The 12,654-nt window shown below is 47.1% G+C and overlaps 1 protein-coding gene across 1 annotated transcript in view; it reads right to left on the bottom strand.

The window, feature by feature from the left end:
- Nucleotides 1-2,671: 2,671 nt before the first annotated feature.
- Nucleotides 2,672-12,654, bottom strand: part of LOXHD1 (lipoxygenase homology PLAT domains 1) — a 184,802-nt gene continuing 174,819 nt past the window's right edge. Inside the window, exons 38-41 of the mRNA XM_028749019.2 lie at nt 10,385-10,555; nt 8,620-8,758; nt 7,281-7,442; nt 2,672-3,744 (exon numbers count right to left, since the gene is read on the bottom strand). Coding sequence (XP_028604852.2) covers nt 3,264-3,744; nt 7,281-7,442; nt 8,620-8,758; nt 10,385-10,555 — 953 coding nt within the window. The 3' untranslated portion in view covers nt 2,672-3,263. The remainder of the gene's footprint in view (nt 3,745-7,280; nt 7,443-8,619; nt 8,759-10,384; nt 10,556-12,654) is intronic.

Below are 12,654 nucleotides of genomic sequence, written 5' to 3'. Positions count from 1 at the left end.
ATGGACTCTCCTTCCTTGGAGATTTTTGAAGCAGAGGTTGGAGGGCCATCTGTCATTGGAGATTCCTACATTGCCGGGGGTTCAACTGAATGACCCTCGAGGTCCCTTCCAGCTCTATCATTCTATGGTCACAGTAAGGGGCTGCAAAATCCCTGTTACAAATGTCCAGCTCACATTAAAGGTAAAGGGACCCCTGACCATTAGGTCCAGTCGTAGCCAACTCTGGGGTTGCGGCGCTCATCTCGCTTTACTGGCCGAGAAAGCCAGTGTAAAGCTTCCAGGTCATGTGGCCAGCATGACTAAGCTGCTTCTGGCAAACCAGAGCAGCACTCGGAAATGCTGATTACCTTCCCACCAGAGTGGTACCTATTTATCTACTTGCACTTTTGTGCTTTCGAACTGCTAGGTTGGCAGGAGCAGGGACTGAGCAACGGGAGCTCACCCCGTTACGGGGATTCGAACCGCTGACTTTCTGATGGGCAAGCCCTAGGCTCTGTGGTTTAACCCACAGTGCCACCCGCGTCCCCCAGCTCACATTACCCTGCACAAAATGTAGAGTTTCCAGGGGTCATTGTGAAGCTTTATTCTGCTAAACTCATTTCAAATCCTGTTGTTTGCAGATATTTCCAAGGAGATGCATTAGTCCCCAAGGAAAAGATGAATAAAAAGAAGAGCCTTAGGGTAACTGGCCTGTCACCTAACTAATCTCGCAGGTATTCTGTGGGGCTAAAATGCTGCCATTAGGCGAAGGCAAGAGGCAGTTGCGAGAAAGAAAACAGCAGCAGACCTTTAAAGGACAGCATCTAAAGTTTGGCAGACATCACTGGCGTTACAGTGGCAGAACCACGCCTGCCATTCTCAGCTCCTGCAGCCGCACCAATTTAATTTGGGTTTCTGTAGTATGGCATTGACCGAGGAGCGAGCGCGTTAGCAAACGAGGAAGTCACTGCAGCAAACGAGCTCTCCATGCCTGACCAGCTGACAGCTCCCCCGCTCCCCCGCTCCCTTTGCCAAGAATGCATTCATTTTAGAGAAATATATGTAAATCCTCCCATTGGAAAAGTTCAGCGGGAATCTTATTACGACTGTAGCGTCAGTTGTTGTAGCAACGGGAATGGGCCTCCGGTGGGGGTGGGGTGTCAAAAGTTGAACGCGGCAGAAAGGGAAAGGAGGATGGAGGCATTTTTGTGTGAGTTGCTTTGGTCAGGGTCTCCTACTGGGTCTCTGCAAGGAGCCTCAGGTTTGGTTTTAACACACTTTGCATTGACTCCTGAAACAGGGAATCCTAAAACTGTAGAGTTGAACTCCAAAGGGCCATCTAGCCCCAACCCCCCCTGCAATGCAGGAATCACAGCTAAAAAATCCCAGAGAACTGGCCGCCGAACCTCTGCTTAAAAACCTCCAGCAAAGGAGGGCCCACCACCTTCAGTTAGAGTCCATTCCACGGTTGAACATCTCTCAACATCAGGAAGTTCTCCCTCTTTAGTTGGAATCGCCATTCCTGTAATTTGAGCCCAGTGGTTCAGGGTCCTACCCACAGGAGCAGCAGAAAACAAGCTTGCTCCTTCAGCTATCATATCACCTCTCAGCCTTCTCTTCTCCAGGCTAAATATACCCAACTCCTTCAACTGTTCTTCATAAGGCATGGTTTCCAGACCCTTGATCGTCTTGGTTGCCCTCCACTGCATTCATTCCATCTTGTCAATGTCCGTCATAAATTGTGGTACCCAGAACTGGACATAGGACTCCAGGTGAGGGTCTGACCAAAGCATGATGAAGCTGTACTATTACTTCCCTTGATCGGGATACAGTGCAACCTCTACTCATGACCACAATCCGTTCCAGAGGCCCGTCCTTATGGTGAAATGGGTTGCTGGGAGAGGTGCCATTGTGTGCAGGCGCGGGCAGCGATTGCCCGCTTCGGCGCAGGCGCGAACAGCGATCGCCGCTCCTGCGCATGTGTGAACGGCGGCAAACCCGCCAGTTACTTCTGGGTTTGGTGTGGTCACAAGTAGGAATGTCTGCAAGTGGAGGCAGTTGTAAGTAGAGGTTCTGCTGTACTCTACTCCTGCAGGGAGGGTTTTTGTGTGGGTGGGGTGTCCTTGGGTACCCCCACTTCATGCAGCTGAGAACCACAAGCAATGAATGCTGCTCCATTAGGGCAAATAGAGCATTGTTCCACCTTCTGCTCTCTCTTCCTTCTGCCCTACCAGTCCTAAAGGGAAATATATGGAGTATATATGATGCACTTGTGTTTGTATGTAAAGTTGTATACATAGTTCTATGATTCTATAATTTGTCTTGTGAGTAACCTGTGGCCTTCAAGAAATTGTTGGACTCCAAGCCCATCAGCTGGACAATTGTCAGGGATGATAGGGGCTGTAGTTCAACAATATTTGAAAGGCCACAGGTTCCCCATCCCTGACTTACCTCAACAGCCTGGGAATTGAACCTTGAATCTTTCATATCCAGAGCACGCACTCCATCATTCAGAGGCTTAGCTCCTAGATGGGCAGGAGATGACTAATGTTATTCCAGCTGCAAGAACATCCCTATTAACCTAATTAGAGGCAACCAATCCTAGGTTGGCATTTTCAGAACTCTGGATCGGGGTGACCATCTCATCATACGGGATTTATTTATGCCTACAATAAAACCCAACAATATTTTTAAAGTCAACTTTATTCATGCTTAAGTACCAGCATATAATCAGGCAAAGTTAAAATGGCTCCTTCGCACACACTGGAAATGTTTTTAATCAGAGAAAGGCGCCTTCTGTTTTTCATGTAAGTTGCTTTTTGTTAAAGTATTTTGTTCTTTTTTTAATTAAAAAAAGAGGATAAATCAAATAACAGCAATAATTAAAAATGTTAAAACACAGCATTTTAAAGGAATTGTAGTAAAGGTTTTCCAGTGAACAGGCACTATAATGACAAATGAACTGCGCATTAACGTTTTTTGTGGATTGCTCCGAAATGATTTAAACAAGGAGAAAAGAAGTTTTAAGTGCAATGAAAATTTTACCGAAGAGGCATATATTTTTAAAAAATAGGGGTAAACTGCCAATATTCTGTAGCAGAAGCCTGGAAGCGCGTTGAAAGGAAACTGGTTGGTTTAAATTTACATGGTAAGCAAAAATGGGTTTGTTTTGACATTCTTTTTAAGATGGGGGAAGAACGGGAACAGGGACCCAGACTGGGAAACGCCATTGCCCAGCCAGGTTTAAGGATTTCAAGAAAAAAAATGTACATTTAACGTTGCCATTAATTCCTTGGAAACAGCTCTCTGTAGGTTAACCCATCGCCTCGATTCTGATCCAGCCACTTCCCGCAGGGGAAATTTGTGGTCACGCCTGTAGCGGAGTTGGTGATCTCCACCCGTTCCACCAGCCATCCACACGAGATCCCGGTGCTGTCGTGCTCAATGCGGACTTTTTTCAACTCCCCAAGCTCAAGGATCTCCAAGTAGAACCGGTCGGTATTGCCCCGCTCAAAGAGGTTGCGGCACTTCTGTTTGAGCGCCCGCTTGCCGGAGTCCCCGTTCACTCCGAATATGGTAATCAGGACGTTGGCGTCTGTGCCAGACCCCTTCTCAAACCCTGTCACAACAATGACCTCATATTTGACTGGCACCAAACTCCGAGCTTTGCTGGCAAAGCTCTCGATCACCTTGGCACACTCAAAGACCTTGTGGTCGCCCCTTTTCCTGCAGAGTGGTATTTTTGCATTGCACCTGAAGAAATACCTGCCAAAAGGAACAGAACAGAGCTTTGTACCTGGGACGATTAACGGCTTACCTTTCTGACCAAATATTTCGCTGCAGGGAGCTTATTTTTCTTGGGAGAGAGAAGGCACACTTTCCATAAGAACTATTTTGTTGGCTTTGCTAAATCCCATTTGATTGAATGTTTTGTTATCCTTCTTTTGTTTAAATTCCTTTGGCTGGCAAACTTCCATAAGCATACCAGGCACAGAAATCCATTTAATTGGATGTGTAGCCTATTCCCCTCCGCCCTGCTTCTGAAAAGTTGCAATCTCTGCCCCTTCCATTTCCCATATCCCAATCTCATACGACAATGATTATTTATTTCATTCATGAATCCCTTCCCACGAGGTGTCCCGAAGCGATCTACAGTGTAATAACATATGCAAAAAAGTTGCGTTTATAAAAACTGTTAAAACAATTGCAGGTATAAAATAAACTTTTTTAAAAAATCCCATGTAGATAGAGAATAAAACAAAAACAGCACATGTGTAAAAATCAATTCAGATCCAGCACGGATACCAACTGGGATAAAGATCTCTATTTCCAAAGCTTGTTGAAAGAGGAACATCTTTCGCAGGTGCCAAAAAGGCAACAGAGAAGGCGACTGTTCAATATGCAATGGGAGGGACTTTCAAAGGTGAGATGCCACCACACAAAAGGCCCTGTTCTGACACTGTAGGGAATGAACTGGCATACCAACTTTTTGCTACAAAGATGACATGAAGGCTGGCAACATCGACCCCGCTGTGTGGGAATTCCTTGCAGATGACCATAGTACAGTCAGGTTACAGACGCTTCAGGTTGTGGTTTTTTGGGTTAAGGCAAAGGTAAAGGGACCCCTGACCATTAGGTTCAGTCGTGGCCGACTCTGGGGTTGCAGTGTTCATCTCGCCTTATTGGCCAAGGGAGCCGGCGTACAGCTTCTGGGTCATGTGGCCAGCATGACTAAGCCGCTTCTGGTGAACCAGAGCAGCGCACAGAAACGCCGTTTACCTTCCCACTGGAGCGGTACCTATTTATCTACTTGCACTCTGAGTGCTTTCAAACTGCTAGGTTGGCAGGAGCAGGGACCGAACAACAGGAACTCACCCAGTCGCGGGGATTCGAACCGCCGACCTTCTGATTGGCAAGTCCTAGGCTCTGTGGTTTAACCCACAGTGCCACGGACCGCCAAAACCTGGAAGTACCAAAATGGGTTACTTCCGGGTTTCTGTGGTTGCATATGCACAGAAGCATTAAATGGCACTTTGCGCATGCACAGAAGTGCCGAATTGCAACCCGCACGGATCACGTTCGCAACCCGAGCATCCAGTGTACTGTACCTGCATCCATAGCAGTGGACCAGAGGAGGAATGGCCACTGGGAGGAGCTGCAACAAAACATGTCTCTCCCGTACCGGTCTCTACAGTCACAGCAGATGCTGTAACCTTCCAACAGTTTGACTTCATCCCCAAAGGCACACTCCTCCATTGTCTCCTGAGACAGGTGAGTGCCAACAACAGGAAGGGAGCAAGCTTCCTGCTAAGATGATAGCTGCAGGCTACGGTCTCTTGCTGAAAGCAGTGATAGGCTGGATATGTAGGGGACGAGGCAATCTTTTAGGCATGCTGCTCCCAGTTTGCAGCATGTACAATTTTTCAGCAGCGAGAAAGTATGATGACGATATTCTGCTCTAGTGAGCGGTCCAGCTGCCACATTTTTCATTAGCTGCAGATTCTGGGAGAGCCTCAAGGGCGGCCCTGCATACAACACATCACAGCAATCCAAGCTGGAGGTTACCTCAGAAGCCTGGCATCCCCAGATGCCCAATGGGAAACAGGCATCGTATTTTATGTGTGCCAACAGACCTTCTTACAGCAAGGATTTGTGCTTTAACTCAAAAAGTTTCATTGGTACAGCTGTGAAACACCACCCCATTGGATCTGCATGGTATATACTGTAATCACACCTGCTCTCAAACCTCTAACTGGCTGAGTTGCATGGTAGGTTGGTTCTCTGACAGGTTCAGGGTAAGGTAGGATCAGATGGGAAGGGGCAAATGTGACCAAACACACGGGACACTTTGTGCGTTGTTAACAAAATGGGGATTTGTTTACTTTCAGCTCCAGGGCCCATACAGTCATTCCCAATCTGTGTGTTGGCATACACTAGTTGTACCTCAAGGGAAGTGTGACTGGTTTCATGGGAAATTAACAAATTGAATAATTAACAGATCTTGTGAGCCCCAAAGACTCTTAAAGAGAAGGCTCTTTGGTCTGCCTCCATGTTTTTCATTGTTCTGCCTAACACTGAGCCAAAAATTGGAAAATACGGGGCTAAGATGGGTGAAAAGGGGCAACCTCCTTTTGTGAATTTTGAGGGGAGGAAGAAAATCTTGTAATGTTGTGGGAATGGGGCTCACGAGAAAAAGTGGTGGAGGTGGTGTTTTGTTGTATCAAATGCAATTTTGGTGCCGATGCCAAACAACCATAGAGGTCCTATTGATGGCCCAGCAATTGCTATTTCCATGCCTTCCATGCCTTTTTTGGAATTACGATATACCATGATATGATATCTCAAGGGTCTTTTGTGTCTGTGTAGCAGAGAATGGCAGCCTGTACTTAGGAATGGGGATAAATTCAGTTCATTTCCCATTTAAAGGCCAACTTAGTTAATGTTCATTTCCTGAAACAATTCACCAACTCCAGCACAGCCCTTCTTCAAAATTTACATTTCTCTGAATTTTGCAATGCGGTTCTCCAGCCAAGTAACGTGCACAGATATGCATTTAAAATGTGCATAAAAATTCAAATGGCATACAAGAATGCATAGATTCAGAAGGGACTAGAGATGGGGGAAGAAATTTGATTTAAGAAACACAGATGTCATATGAAATTCGTGTTTCTTCAATTTTTGCAATGCAGTTCTCCAGCCAATTGGAGGGGATGAGAAATCCAGAGAAAGCAAAATTGCCAAACTTGCCCATCTTTATGTATCCCGCTGCAAATGGCTGTCCTCCAACTCAAGTACTGGTGAGGTTGGAGCTAGTACCATCTTCCCTGCTCTACCCACCTGCATGTTCTACTTACTCATGAGTATAATGCCTGAGTAAGAAAAACCAAGAAACAGCCAGTCAAATCTGGAAAGCCAGCAACCCTATTGGTGAGCTACTTTCATCTGGTTCCATCTGGTTTACCTCCTGAACAAGGGAGCCAGCAGTCATTCAGCCCTATAGGGGGGAGGGGGACTGTAGACTTGACCCGACACCATAGTCAGGACATGGACCTTGTTGCAACTATCTGGAAATACCACCAGATCCAGTTGTCCCTGCCACTTGTGGAATCAGTGAATGCCAGAGACATCTAGGGCAGGCATAGGCAAACTCGGCCCTCCAGATGTTTTGGGACTACAACTCCCATCAACACTGACCACTGGTCCTGTTAGCTAGGGATGATGGGAGCTGTAGTCCCAAAACATCTGGAGGGCCGAGTTTGCCTATGCCTGATCTAGGGAGCTCTTTCCTACAAGCCACTTACTGATTGAAAAGTTCCAACTCCGTGACGATAATCTCCTCAACATGCCAGCAGACTTCTGTTTTCACACTTGATTTCTTTCCATCTTTTGGACAGTGACTAACACAGATGGCCGCAATATCGCCGACATTCTTGGAAGCGAACTCAAATTCGTCTGTTGCTCCTCTGGAGAACACCCCGCCCCACAACAAAATAAAACAAAAACCCAGTGTTGATTAATATCAGAAAGACCAACAGTCATGATGAGAAGACAGAATTCATACAAGGTTGGAAGGTTGTGGACTCTCCTTCCTTGGAGATTTCTAAGCAGAGGCTGGATGGCCATCTGTCATGGATGCTTTAGTTGTGATTATTGCATTGCAGGGGGTTGGACTAGATGACCCTCAGGGTCCCTTCCAACTCTACAATGCTGATTCTGTTATTTATAGTCTGCCATTCATCTGAAGTTCCCAGGGTGGATATATTTAAAATCCGAAAGCAAAGTTAAACAATAATATTAAAACAGGTCAACGTAAATTTCCATTCAAATGAAGCAGCAGCAATATAAATCCAGTCCTCCGTACCTCATCCTTCACCAGAAGCCTGCGACTTCCTCCAATGGCATTATATTGGAGGAAGGGTCAACTCTCGGTGGTAGAGTGTAAGTGTCGGGGACCATGCTGAGAAGAAGTATAGATTTAGAACAGTGGTTTGCAGAGGGACATAGTTCAGAAGACAGAAGTTGGGAAGAACTGGGCGGTGAACAGTTAGGAGAAGAAGAACTGGGAGAGAAAGTTAACAGGCTCACTTTCTCTGGAAAGTGTCCATCCTCTCAGCCTAAGGTCAAGGAGAACAGATAAGGTGGCAGCACAGAGAGCAAAGTGGTTGCGAAATCAGGTTGCAAGACACGGAATTGACATGGGTGATTAGGGGCAAAGTGGGTGATACCCTTAATTGGGAGCACCTTCATTCCTAGAAATGGATTCTTTGATCTCTTGCTGTGATCATTAAAATTTCTAACTGGTAAGAGACTCCTTTCGCTTTGTTCTGTTTATCTACTGCCGAAAGAGGGGAGGAAGCTAAGTCACTGAAGCCTGACAGTAAGCTTTCCATGTAGAAGGTCGGAGGTTCAACTGGCAGCATCTGCAGGCAGATGCTGGGAGAGATTCCCTCTCTGAAACCCTGGAAAGCCACTGCCAGCCAGTGTAGGCAATGCAAAGGTAAATGGACCACTGGTCTGATTCAGTATAAGGCAACCTCTTAGAAGAGGAATTTCCTGTTAGACAGAGAGGAATGCCTCTTCTGCAACAAAATTGCCATCAGCAATCATCGTCGCCATATATTATTAAGACTACCCACATACCTTAAAAATCTCCTTTTTTTGGGTGAGTTCTCCAGAAGGAACTCTTTTGACCGTCCCTTCTTCCCCTCGAAAATAAGAGAGATGTTCTCCTTTGTCTCTGCGTCATCTCGGTCGCTCGTGACTGTCTCGATCTTGTAAGCTTTGAAGTCAGAAAATAGTTTACGGTGAATTGGAGGAAAGACACAGGCCCTGAGCCCTTCCTGGTTCATAGCTGCCATTTGAGCTTGCAGGCTTCGTTTGCTATTAAGAGTGTCTGTTTCACATGCATCATATCTGACAACATGTAAAGGTCCTAAAGGGGGAAAGATCTGGGTTTCTTCTCCTGGCTTAAAGAAGGATGGGGAGCTTGTGACCTTCTCCAGATGTTGCAGGACTACAACACCCATCAGCCCCACCAAGGATGGCCAATAGTCAGGGAAGATGGGAGTTGTAGTTCATCAACACTTGCATGGCCACAGGCTTCCAAGCCCTGCACCTTCCACCTTGTGCACAATGAACACAGAAGAATCTGGATGAAGAGTCTTTAAGATGCTTCTTCATTAACAGCATGACCTAGTAACTCTTTTCAGGTGTTAAAGCTGTGGGCAACAGTATCCTAGCTCTACTCCCTCCCAACATTTTTGTTCCATTTAAACTTGGGAAGGTAGAGAATTGTACCTGTGGAACATTTTAGAACAGCCCATGATACTGTTTATTCAGACAAGTGGGGCATCAACACCACTGGCCCAGATTTCACCAGCTCCAAAGAGGTCCCCGCATTTGTTGTGTCCATGCCCTGATGCAGATGTTGAGGTATGGGCCCTCTGTTAAAAGGTAAAGGGTAAAGGGACCCCTGACCATTAGGTCCAGTCGTGGCCGACTCTGGGGTTGCGGCACTCATCTCGCTTTATTGGCTGAGGGATCTGGCATACAGCTTCCGGGTCATGTGGCCAACATGACTAAGCCGCTTCTGGCGAACCAGAGCAGCGCATGGAAACGCCATTTACCTTCGCGCCGGAGCAGTACCTATTTATCTACTTGCACTTTGATGTGCTTTTGAGCTGCTAGGTTGGCAGGAGAAGGGACTGAGCAACGGGAGCTCACCCCGTCACAGGGATTCGAACCGCCGACCTTCTGATCGGCAAGTCCTAGGCTCTGTGGTTTAACCCACAGCGCCACCCGCATCCCTGGGGCCCTCTGTAAACCTTCACAAAAACAGGACACCCCGTTACACAGGGGTGCTGATTGCATGAAACCCTCTGCACAAGCAGATGCAGATTTGGGGGAGCGCAACCAGTTGCACTGGGTGCAGAGCCTCAGGGGTGCTGCAGATATGATGTAGAATGGAAGGCGAGAGGCAGGGGGCCACTGAATTCTGGCAACGCACAGGGGGCTGATGAAATCTGAGACCCCCGAAGGGCACTGTCATGAACAATTGTTTAGGTGCAAGATTCCCCTCATTGGGCAGTGCCAGTGGTGTGCCCAATGTCAAGTGGAGAATAGCTCAGTCAGTAGAGCACAGGACTCTTAACCTCATGGTTGTGGGTTCAAGCCCCACGTTGGGCAAAAGATTCCTGCATTGCAGGGAGTTGGAGTAGATGATCCCTGTGGTCCCTTCTAACTCTACAATTCTATGGTTCTATGACCGGTGGCATAATCCTGCTACTCCACATGGAGCTTCCACCTGCGGAGAATGTTGGAGGAGGGCTAGCATGACTTCCGTTTTAAATAAAATGGCTACCACTAGTTTCCCCCTCCGCTGCCCAGCTCTCCCATTTAGACCTACAGGTGCGTTCCTTCAGTTCCAGGATGTCATTATTGGCACAAGCCAGCTCTCGGAGGAGCTGCCCATCGTCTTCGCTCTTCGCCAGCCAGCGATCACACTGGAAGCGGAACATCTTGTCCATCAGGGAGTCTTCTATATCGATGTACTCCAAGTGCCAGCCGGGCGCTATCCCTGTTGGAAAGGAAGCATTTCGTTACTTGGGGGACATGAAGCAGGTTCGGCTGCTGCCACCTACAGGTAGGGATGTCAGAGAAGTCCAACAAAAACGGGAATGGAAATCACTGGTGTTCACTTGTTTGTCCAACATCTGGAACGGAAACCAACGGAAATCCAGTGAACACAGTCAGTATTTGCTGCGGTTGTTATTTTCAGCCTGCAAACAGTATGAAATTGATTGTGTCTTCCCTTCCACTTATACCATGTCTCCTTTCTGCTGAATTAAATGGGGTGGAATAAGATAATGAAAACATAATTTGCATAATGATGTAAGCATGGTCCACAAGCTTCGTTCTTGTGGTCCATGGCACATCTTTGGATTTGTGGTTGAAGATGTGAGACAGCACGTCTATCACATCAGATATTCATTTTTATTTTAAGCTACATTTGAATCGCTTCTTTTATTGCATCGCCCAGCCTGGACACGGAGGTCCAGCTCTAAGGGCCTTCTGGAGCTTCCCTCACCGTGAGATATGAAACTACAGGGAACCAGGCAGGAGGCCTTCTCTGTAGCGGTGCCCGCTGTGTGGAACGTCCTCCCATCAGATGTCAAACAGATAAACAACTATTTGACTTTAAGAAGACATCTGAAGGCAGTCCTGTTCAGGAAGGTTTCTTAACGGTCGATGTTTTATTGTGTTTATAATATCTGGGGGGTGGGGAGCAACCCACAGTGGCTGGGGAAACCCAGTCAGAAAGGTGGCATAGAAATAAAGTTGTTGTTGTTGCTGCTGCTGCTGCTGCTGCTGTTGTCGACGTCGTCATATTACATTTCAATTCCACCTAATTCTGGTGGATTCAGATTGTAACTTCATAAAAGGCAATGTGCAAGAAACAAAAGAAGCAATGAAAACACAATTAATGATCATACATGTCAGGGAACTGCCATCGGTCCAGAGGGGAGGAATAGAAGGGCAGTTGTGTTACAGGGAGCCTCCGAAAATCTTGCAAAGCAGTTCTTCTGGGGAGGAGGAAAGCCCCACCTCTAGTGGGGAAGAGGTGCACAGACCAGAGGATGCTGGTGGGAGCCTTAACACCGCTCCTGGGCAAGCCGGACAGGAGGGAAACACGCCCTTGCCATCACCCATCCTGCTCAGTAGCCTAAGGCGCAAAGAGGGAAGGAGAAGGTTGGGGGTAACAAAACTCTTATATTAGGGGAGGTCCAAAGAGAGACCACTTCTGGATTCTGCTAGCGATTGAGCCAGACATGAGCTTTGTAGCTCTTCACTGTAAATAGTTTGCACCAAAATAAAACCTGTAAAACACAGGTTTGGAGTCCTGCCTGGTTACTCTTGAGCAACCGCAACAGCCATCTGACAATACAGCATATAGCACAGGTCATAACACCTACTGCAATAGGTGGGGAAATCATTAGCTGGTTGGCCAAGATCTTCAGCATTTTTTAAAGTGGTCCATGGAGGTGGGGGGAGTTTGGGAACCCCACTGTGGAGGGAAGCAGCATTGCACTGAGCCAGTCCCTTGGCCCATCTGCTGTCTACACTGGCATGCAATGAAGCAGTATCTCCACCCCCATTGTTCTACCCGGACACTCAGGTCCAGCTCTGAGGTCCTTCTGGCGGTTCCCTCACTGCAAGAAGCCAGGTTACAGGGAACCAGGCAGAGGGCCTTCTCGGTAGTGGCTCCCGCCCTGTGGAATGCCCTCCCACCAGATGTCAAAGAGAAGAACAACTACCAGACTTTTAGAAGACATCTGAAGGCAGCCCTCTTTAGGGAAGCTTTTAATGTTTGCTGTATTGTGGTATTTTAATATTTTGTTGGAAGCCACCCAGAGTGGCTGGGGAAGCCCAACCAGATGGGCGGGGTATAAATAATTATATGTTGTTGTTGTTGTTGTTGTTGTTGTTGTTGTTGTTGTTGTTGTTGTTGTTGTTGTTGTTGTTGTTGTTGTTGTGACTCTCCAGGTTTCAATCAGGAGACATTCCTGGAGATACTGAGGATTGAACCTGGAGCCTTCTGCAAGCAGAGCAGACGCTCTACCACTGAGATACGCCCCTAGTCAAAAGCCCCTTCCCCCTGGATTTAATTTACCTGGG

The sequence above is a fragment of the Podarcis muralis genome, chromosome 11 (assembly GCF_964188315.1).
Source record: "Podarcis muralis chromosome 11, rPodMur119.hap1.1, whole genome shotgun sequence".
In the NCBI taxonomy this organism is placed as follows: Eukaryota; Metazoa; Chordata; class Lepidosauria; order Squamata; family Lacertidae; genus Podarcis; species Podarcis muralis.
Note: the sequence above shows the minus strand (reverse complement) of the source record. Positions and strands in the feature narration are given on the sequence as shown.